We start from the raw sequence: 9,918 nt of genomic DNA, 5'->3' as shown, positions 1-9,918 counted from the left end.
GGACTGTCTGTGCCAATAAGTCTACCTTTGGTGGGAAGTTATCAAAATATCTAACCTAGGCTAGTACTTAGCAATTCTAGACTTTCTAAGGAATCCAATAATAACTTTCTAATAGAGGATTGAATAGGCTCATTTGAATTCTAACAGAAGTGGTTTGGAATGTGTGTGGATATAGTTCCATTAAGTATTTTGAGGCTTTAATATTCTTCTGAATCTACTTTTTCATTTCAGTTCAGAACTAGAGCTGTGCTTAATTAAAAAAAAAAGTCAAGTACAAAGGTGGTGTAGGGATTCTTCATTGCTTTATGACTGTGGCAAAAGGGCTTTGAGTGGTGTGCCATATTTACATTCATGTTTCTCTACCATTGTGGAAGAACAGTTAAAAGGTATTTAATGATTTTTGCATAATATAATTGTTTTCAAATGCTTGTTTCTTGCTGAACAGATGAAAGCAGCTCAGCTTTCAGGAACTGACTGGACATCATGTCTCGGGCACGGCAGCCCCCCCTTGTCACTGGCATCTCTCCCAATGAAGGCATCTCATGGACAAAAGTGACAATTAGAGGAGAAAATTTGGGGACTGGGCCTACAGACCTCATAGGTAAGTTAAAAAAACCAAACCACCTTTTGAGACTGTAGAGTGTCACCTTTGGGATATGAGTGGAGATAACTCTTTTGCATGGTGAAATCTGTGTTGCGTGGTATCAGGAATGCACTTCCCACAAACCTGCGGGTGAATCCCGGGTCTGAGGGCAGGTTCCCAGCGTGGGGCAGTCAGGATGACCAGTCCTTGCTGGAGGAGCCCTCAGTGACTGCACGTCCTGGCCGAGGGCACTGCTGTGGGGAGTTCTGGAGGAGGGTGGCTCTACTGAGCTGCCCCCGAGCTGCTTTCCCAGGCACTGAGAATTGCAGCCTGGAGGCTTTCCTGTCAGAGTTCTCACAGCTTTGGTGCTGGAAGAGGGAACGAGCAGTTTTCTCTAACTCCTGACCATGCAGATCTTGACCATCACTGCTTTGTTGTCTCTTTTCCAAGCTGAAAAGGTCTAGTGTAGTTAAGTTCTCTGTATAAATCTTTGACCCTCCTTGTTGCTTTTCAGTGAACCTCTTTGGGTTGCACCCCCAGTGATGGGTGAACATCACCTTGCTTACGTGCCATGCTCAAGGTGTGAGTGCACTGTGGTGTAATGCTGTTTGGATTGGATTTCTTCCGTAGGATTCTCTTTTCCATATAACACCCACTCACCATCGAGCAAATGTTTCTTCTTGTTCTGCCCATCATAGTCCCATGAGTTAATGCTTGAGGGTTAGTAGTCAAACTGAGCCTGTCATCAGTGAGTCTGAGGTTTTGCCCATGTGCATTGTGTCTTTGTCCATTGAATTTCAGCTGCTGTTTTATACCATCTACCTTATGATGCATCCACTCAGTCTCCTAAGAACTGTTCCATTTTTTTTCTGGTTTTTACTGTTTTACATTCTGAATAAATTAATATCATCAGCAAACTTTGTAACTTCTTTACCTCCTAATTTATGAATATATTGAAAGTAACCAAGCCCAGCACATACCCTTGGGAAACTTGCCTCAGTAGCAACACACAGTTTACTGTAACCCTGTTTCTACCTTAACAAGGTCTTATAGCTGCTTGATTTCCTTAAGCCCTTCAGGAAGGACTTTGTAAAATCTTTTGGAAATCCAAATTAACTACAACTACCGTAATTTCCCTTCTTTCTTTTGTAAGTTAAGCATATGTCTGCTTCACTATTCATGTTACAGATAATTTATCTAATTTGTTGTGGAATCATGACTCCTCTGAAGTCCATTGGAATTTTGTTTGGCTTTGCTAGAAACGATTTTTCACTTTGTGGCTGTAGACCAAGATTCCCAAATTCCATTCTTGGACACCACAATGAACTTTATGGCCAAGCATAAGCTACTGTGATTTTCCCCTTCCCTTCAGTTTGTTGCCTCTCAAAAGGGGAAGTTGTATTTTCCTGTGCTGCTGGACAAGGTTGCAGTACACTGGTGGGTCTTCATTGAGAAATAATCAAATAACTGATGATGTTGGAGGTGAGTATATTTCTGTGTGTATGTGTGGTTGATGTACTTCAATAACCTCGTTGGTTCATTAGGATGATGCTCTTAGAAGTGATCAGTGTAGGTTCTTGGAAGACACCTTCTGAACTGTGCCTCAATATTACAGCTAACTGCTGATATTTTTTCTCCTATTTCTTGGGAGGGCACTCGTGTGGATAGCTGCTAATAATCTCATGCTTTGAGCTAAAAATAATTTTTTAAAAAAATGGATTGCTGTATTTTTTCCTGAGCTCAGTTCTCAGCTTTCTCCAGTGAGTAAGGCCCCAGAGACGTAAAGATTTCTTCTCATGGTTAAATTAAGCATGTAAATACTCCCTGTGACTTGAATGGAAATACTGGCTTTGTAGGTATGAGATTTAAGTGAGTTTGAGTGAGGTTTTTAGAAAGTTTATAGTCTGCTATTTGAGATGCATTAGAGTGAAATGAAAAGCAGGGAACTTATTTTAATACGTATAAACAGAATATCACATAATAGGAGAACATGCCTTTTGTTTCCTATAAGATAGAGCACTCTAGTAATCTCTGTGTATCTCTGAAACCAAATCAACCTTTTGTTTGTAACTCTATAGCTCATGGTACAAAAAGTCAAATCCAGGAGATACCTTTAACGTTTATGCTCTCAAGGTTTAGTTTGTATTTTAAGACATTTGCAGCTGTATGCTGGAGGCATTGTAAAATTGTCAACAGTTAAGCTTAACCAAAATTGGGAACTGTCAAGAAGAGAATTACTTGGGCCTGTTTATTGGAAGGCACTTAAAAGCTGGAACCTGAGTATGATGTTCTCAAAGATCTCTGTACCATGAAACAGATCAAAATAAAATTTTGTTTGGGGGAACTTTTCTCTTTTCGGAAAAAAAAATGTTGTACCTATACTATGAACAGGTCTCCACCAACATGCTTTTGTTGGTTTTTAGTTTGGTTTTATGTTGTGCCACTCCTGTACTTAGTACAGTCTACAAAATGTTGATAGAGACTTTCCTGTGCAGTTGTAAGATGCAGAGAGAGGCTGTTCCCTCCATTTCAGAGGTGCCAGATCTTGTCATCTTGTTCTCTTCAGAGCTTTAGGAACCTCTGACCAGTACAATAGAATTGATACAAGGGTCTTTAAACCAGTTGTTTCAAAATTTTTACCCTACTCAATTGCTATAGCTCAGATCTTGTTTTTAAAGTATTACTTAATTTAAGTGTGAGTTCAGACCTTTGAAATTCTAGGGTAAAAAACTCTTTATGAATGGCTCAGAGAAATTAATTCAGCAGTCTTAGTTCCCACCACATTCTTCTTCCCTCAGAGAATTTGTTTGCATGAAACCAAAAGAGATGTAATAGTAGGTTAAAACCCACACTACATAAATGTCTGGCTTTTTTTCCTTCCATTCTGAAAAATAAAAACTGGTCTGGTTAAAATGTTGCAAGTAAATAGCCAAAATATTGTTATGTTTTTAAGGCTTTTTTGTGTGTGTATCCTATTTCACACCTCCTCCTCCTCCTCCCTTATTCAGGCATCTTCTGAGCAATGGGTCTACTGTCCTTGCTCAAGTGAAATGCTGTCAGTTGTAGTAAGATGCAGTGCCTTTCTGTGTTTTATTTTTTGGTTCTCGTTTTCAAAATAGTTTTTGGCAGGGAGTAAAGGCCCTTTTACATCTGACTGCCGTGAAAACTGCCAAATTTGTCTGCTGTGTAATGTCAGAGACTTCAGTTGTGAGAAAAAGTAAGTGTGAAGCTTTGGTACTGAGCCACAAACACTGACCTTTTTCTGTCTGTAAGTATTTTTAAAATTGGTCAGAGCTTTCTAGAAATTAAAAACAAAATCCAAGCCAATAGAGGAGGAACTGCTGTGCTTGACTAATTTATTATAACTCCAGTGCAGCCAACACACTAATATGGCCCTGTCCTTTTGGATAAAATGTTTCTAGGGAGGGATGTTACTGAAGAGGAACTTAACGAAGTTGTTCTCCAAATCAGTCCCGTAGAAATTAGGATCTTGACAATTCTTCAGAACAACAAAACTCCCAATTAAGAATACGCAGGTGGTTGTTCTATATCTGAGAAAACAGTCCATCCATTCCAGCACAGAGTCCCAGTCTGAGCAGAGACAACCCCACTGATCCACTGGTCAGACTGGTTGGATGTGAAGCCCCAGCAAACCTTGGACCTTCTGTTAAGGTGTACCTGGACTCCTCAGTGTTAATGGCTGTTCTTAAACACTGAAGCTTGGCATAGTTCAGGACATCACAGTCCTGGCCTGTGAGAGAATTTCATGACTAAAATATATATTGTAATTTTATTTCATAGCTTGTCCTTTATACTTTGTTATGAGGAAGTTTGGAATAAGAAATAGATGAACATCACACAACTATTCTCACATACAAGGGCAGTTTTTTCAGCAGAATCAGTCTTGCACCCTGGATTTTGTACAGTGTTTGTCAGTTAATGCTTTTTTTTTTTAAAAAACAAAACCAAAAACTTTTCTGTCCACAAAAGTACTGCTAAACAATTAAGTTTGAAGAAACATTGTTCACTGTGAATATTTTCAGGTTTCTTTCTTCATTTTTTTTTTTTTTTACCGTGCAAAGTCACATGGAGTGAACAGATGAAAGGGGATGACCAAGAGTCATATATATATGTCAAATATGAAGCATCATAAATGTATTTGCATTATAGAGCTTCAAAAGATACTTCTATTCACAGCAGGGTCTCTCTTTCTTTTCTTTTCCCCAGGTTTAACAATCTGTGGTCACAACTGTCTGCTAACTGCTGAGTGGATGTCTGCCAGTAAAATCGTGTGTCGAGTCGGACAGGCCAAAAATGACAAGGGAGACATCATTGTTACTACAAAGTCTGGTGGCAAAGGAACTTCAACTGTTTCCTTCAAACTGCTTAAACCTGAAAAAATAGGTATTTTTCTTGTTCAAATCCATATCTGTTTTCTCTGCTAAACACACATGACTGAGTGCCTCTTTAAATAAAATGTATGTTTAAATTTAATCCACCTCACAGCAATCTTCATTTGTCTAGAAAAAGCAGAGTATTATCAATAAAATGTGCAAATATATACATAGATAAACTCATGGTTTATGTGAAATTAATCCCCCTGTCTCAATATCCTGATAAAACCCTCAGTGACTAATGAAAAGTAGCCCTTTATTTTTCCGTGAGTAGCACTAAACTTCTAAAACTTTAAAAAGATTCATAACAGACCCAGTAATTACTCATAAGTGTACCAGATAAATACAAAATATAAACCAGCTCATGAGCTTTACACCTAAATCCTGAGCTGGCAGTTAATCCTTAAAAGAAAGCTCAGTCCTCAGTGCTGTTCCTTACTTGTAATTCAAACCGTCCTGCAGCATGGGAAGTCTTAAGCATTTCTCAAGAGATGCTTAACCATTGAAACGGTGTTGCCAAGCAGTCTAGGACCCCTGCTTAATCTAGAATCCAGCCCAAACACCCTCTGGATTGAAAATGTTTCTTTCAGGACACCTCATTGATGAAGTTGGGTAGTCATCTTTTCCAGTGCAGGGCTTCCCACAAGAACTGTTTGAGGCTTTTGTTCTCTGTGGTTCAGTGACAGCTAAATAACACATAATTTCTCCCAAGATGTGCTAAGATCTTAATAACAGAAAGGTGAATCAAGTGCAGATGTTCCACAGTGAAGCTCTTGGTGCTGAGAGAGGGGAATTGGTATTGTTTAAAAGCGGGTGAGTGGGGATGGGGCAATGTCTGTTGTTGAGTCTCTGGTGGCTCTGTGGAAGAAGGGCACAGCCAGGAGTATGACTGGCTGTGTTTTTGGATGAGCACCAAGACCTGTTGTGCCTCACTTTTACACATTGTCTGTGCTAAGCCATGGAAACAAAGTCAGCCCTGTGTCCTTTTGAGTCATCCACTGTAGCATATGGCCAAAATTCCCTTATTTTGTGGTTAGTGAGTGGCACAGAAAAGGGATCTCTCCTAAAAGACTCAGATAAGACCATCTCCAGTTAATTGCTTGTTTTGAAAGTAGTAGATGACAAGATTCAGACAGACACCAGAATACTTGGAGGAATGAAGAACACTAATACTGTGATCAGGGAAATGCTTCTCCTGCACCCAAACCCGTGCGCTCTGGGGGGGGGGGCGAGGGCGGGGGGGGCGATGGGTGCCTGCCACCAATACCTTCCAGCAGCTGTAATAAAATAATGTCCCCTAATTGCATCCAGGTTGTTTTGCCCTGGATCCTCCAATATCTTACCTAGGCATGCATTTGATATTTATCAGGCTTTCTGAAATGAGTTCAGCATGCTGGGAGCTGCTGGCGTGGGGCCGGGGTGTTGTTTTAAGGCTCTGTGCTGTTTTCTCTAGGTATCTTGGATCAGTCTGCTGTCTGGGTGGAGGAGATGAACTACTACGACATGCGCACGGACAGGAACAAAGGGATCCCCCCCTTGTCCCTGCGCCCAGCCAACCCCCTCGGCATCGAGATAGACAAGTGAGTCCCAAATGCCTTTAATCCACTTTTTTAGTGGTTTTCTCTAGATGTGCCTTTGTGAATTCCAGAGAAGTTTGATGGTTTACAGGGCAGGAGAAGGTTTAGAAATGCATTCGTACGTTAGCTCTTGGTGTGCTGTTTGCTTCTCAAGAGTTGCTGCACGTTCTATCCTCCTCATTTTTGGATCATCAGTTAGAACTGCAGATAATCTAAAAGCGTGATATATTGAACCCCAGTGATGTGTAGGTTTTGAGGACTGGTGAATGACCTAAAGCTTTGAATTTCAACATTGTAGTTCTGGAGTACGTGCTGTTAACATTAGAGTTTCATGGGGCTTTCGAGGATCTTTAGATTGCTATCTGTTGCTAAAATTGCATTGTAGAATGTGATTTATTATATCACATCAACTCGTCTGTTATTGAAATAGTAATACTGTTTTCCAACCCACAGACTTCTTTACTTTTGTTTGCAAGTATAGTGGAATTTATGCTATATTGTTTCTGAAATAGAAACTTTCTGCTGAGTGATAAAAGGAGTTAGAGAGCTTCAAATGAAAGAGTCTTAGGGCTCCAAACCTGCCCAACTTCCAGAAGTAGCATCAAGAGTATTTTTTTTTATTAAGATACTGGCTCCACCAAAACCACAGGCTCTTTAAAATTAAATTATGACTGGGGGTCTCACCTGCTGACTGCTCTTGGTTGGGAGGGGGAGAGGGCTGGAGAAACTCTGCAGTGTCCGTTGTTGCCTTGTGGTGGGGAAACAGCCCTTTCCCAAAATCTGTGTGGGATCTTTAGTGGATCTGGTGTCACCTTCCACCCTCTGGCTGTGCACGTCTTTCCTAGTCTGAATATGTATTTTTCGTTCTTTTCAAAGCACTAACCCAATTTTTTTGGAATAAGCTGAAGATTCTGTCTCTGTCAGTATTTTTCTCCAGCCTTTGACGTAACTTCTGACTGGTCCTTCATTCATCTTCTCCAGTTTTCCAGCCTTGTTAAAACATGGACTGTAGGACCATGTTCCAGCATCTTTCTAGAAGACTTCCTGTGTCTCCTCCACTTTCCCTTCCATATTTTTAAATTAAAAAACCAAAACAAAACAAAGCCCCACAATAATCTGTGGGCAACCAGCAGCAAGTGTCTTCTTAGCTGATTCTCTGGCATTAGTACTTGTGCTGCTGGCATGTTCACTCGTTGGGAAATAGAATGTTAGACCCAGTATTATCTATTAATAATTAGAAATTTGCCTGTAGGTATGTTGTAGGAGCAATATATATACTCAGAATACACACAGAATTGTCTCTTCATATTCAAATGTTGGAATTTCTGGCTAATAAATGCCTCATATTTTCCAAGAATTAATGGCTGTTCTTGTACTATACACCAAAGAATCTCAGCTGCTAAGTAATAAAATCATTTATATTGTAATGAACCTGGAACTTGCTAGTTATGTTTCAGTGACACCCCTTAAAGTCACAAGCTTGTTCATAGAAGAGTTTGCACGTGTTTTCTCCTGCCTTGCTGACAGTTTGTCACCTTTCAAAATGCAAAATGATCCAATTACATTTGGGATTTTTACATTGCTGTCACTCAGCATACCCACAATGTACACTATGAAGTGTTTTGTTCACACTAGAAAAGAGGTGTTTAAAGTCTTTCATCTCTGAGTTGTCATTTTTGAATTTTCAGAATGAAGATTGTCACAAAGCTTTGATTTTCTATCACTGTCTTTCCTGTTGGCTTTAAGTGCAGAGCAGGTCTGGGCCACCTTCCTCTGCTAGGAATATTCCTGGCTGTGATATTATGCAGATGCTGCCAGAAATCCTTCCAGAAGGCTTGCAGGAAGGAGGAGTCTGCAGAGTGGTTGCCTTGGTCTGAGAAATGTGGACACTTGGTGTGGCACTGGTAAAATCAGCCGTGCTGTTGCATACTTGGGTTTGGTTTTGTGGTTAGAGCTGTTACAGGAGCAGGGTGATAGGTTAGGTCCTACCAACACAGGGTTGCTCAGAGGTTTGAACAGCTCTGGGAGAGTTGATGCAATTCCTGTTTCATAAAGGCACTGGTTGAAATCTGGTGATGGAAAATTTAGATCTACACAAGATCTGTGAATGAATTTCTTGTTCAGATGTACCACATAGGCCTCCCCTCCTGCACGACAGGTCCTTGTTCAATCCAAGTTCCTCACCTGCTCTGCCAGACTAAGAGAACCCATTCTCTGTGAGGCAGGAGCAGCACTCGGACCTCGTGGTGGTTAGAAAACTTCTGAGCAGGGTTTGTGGTTTTGCATGTAGCAGAGGTCATGGTGGTGGATCCATCTCGCACATGAAAGCAAATGCTGACATGCTAAGTACATTCCACATACTTCTGTATCCACCCACTCAACACAGATGCTTCCCTCTTCCCACGCCAGCTTCCCGAGCGGCTCCTCTGGGAGGAGAGCAGAGCTGAGCTAACGCTGCCACCTAACGGTAACTGCCAGCTGCTGCCAGGAGGCTGGAGAGGACCTTCTGGGGCCTTGGGTCCTTGCTGAGTTTTGGCTTTTTAAGTGGCTCGTAGAGAGATGCAATCAGCTTCATCCTGGAACGCTTGGGGCAGCTGGAGACCTTGATCACAGTGATTCATGCAGAAAAACTGTGGCTCCTGTGGAAGGCAGATGAGAAGATTATGGTGTGGAGTCCTGGTTGGTGACATTGGAGAAGAGTAAGACTTACTGCTTGTAAGGCTGGTGCAGCAGTTGGAGCTGCCAGTCCTTAGTCTCTTAGCAGTTTTCTCCTCTCCCATTCTGCTGTCTCTCAAGTACAGTTGTCATTTGGTTGTCCTGTTTTGACAAACCCAACACTGCTAAGCAACAATTGCTGTAGTGCTGTCTCTTTTCCCTGTTGGTGAGACCATTGGTGACACCTTCTGCTTTGTGTTGAGGCCACCACCGTGTCCCCTCCCTGGCCTGTGTGCAGTGCTCACTCCAGGCAGGTGGTGCAGAGCCTGGGGGGGCCAGAGGCCACCAGGGCACCTGGGAGGGGACAGCAGCTCAGCCTGGAGCTGGCTTGTGCTGGGGGCTGCTCAGGGTCTGTGTTCATTGAAAGTTGCTCCTTGTGACCTGTAAGAAGCTGAGGTTCAAGTTACCTTTAGGTGGCTGTGTCCTGTTTTGGGACCTGCCTTTACCCTGCCAGTGCTGTCACGTGTGCTGCCCAGCATGCTGTGGGATTCTGGAACTCTGGGAGCAAGATCATCTTTATAGAACAATTCCAGCTTGGGAAGCTGGGCCCCTCATCAGGGGCAGCTTTGGGAGCATCCCTCCCACTGCACCACTGCTGCTGCTGCTCAGTTGTGGCTGCTTGTGTATGGGGATGAGAACCAACCTCAAA

General features: G+C 41.9%; 1 protein-coding gene across 1 annotated transcript in view; it reads left to right on the top strand.

The window, feature by feature from the left end:
* Nucleotides 1–445: 445 nt before the first annotated feature.
* The window catches only part of EXOC2 (exocyst complex component 2), a 43,413-nt gene continuing 33,940 nt past the window's right edge, over nt 446–9,918 (top strand). The window contains exons 1-3 of the mRNA XM_008944503.1: nt 446–601; nt 4,811–4,987; nt 6,431–6,557. Of these exons, the coding sequence (XP_008942751.1) occupies nt 484–601; nt 4,811–4,987; nt 6,431–6,557 (422 nt within the window). The 5' untranslated portion in view covers nt 446–483. The remainder of the gene's footprint in view (nt 602–4,810; nt 4,988–6,430; nt 6,558–9,918) is intronic.

This window comes from Merops nubicus, unplaced genomic scaffold (assembly GCF_000691845.1).
Source record: "Merops nubicus isolate BGI_N331 unplaced genomic scaffold, ASM69184v1 scaffold28557, whole genome shotgun sequence".
In the NCBI taxonomy this organism is placed as follows: Eukaryota; Metazoa; Chordata; class Aves; order Coraciiformes; family Meropidae; genus Merops; species Merops nubicus.
The sequence above is the reverse complement of the archived record's forward strand: the minus strand, read 5'-3'. Positions and strand labels throughout refer to the sequence as shown.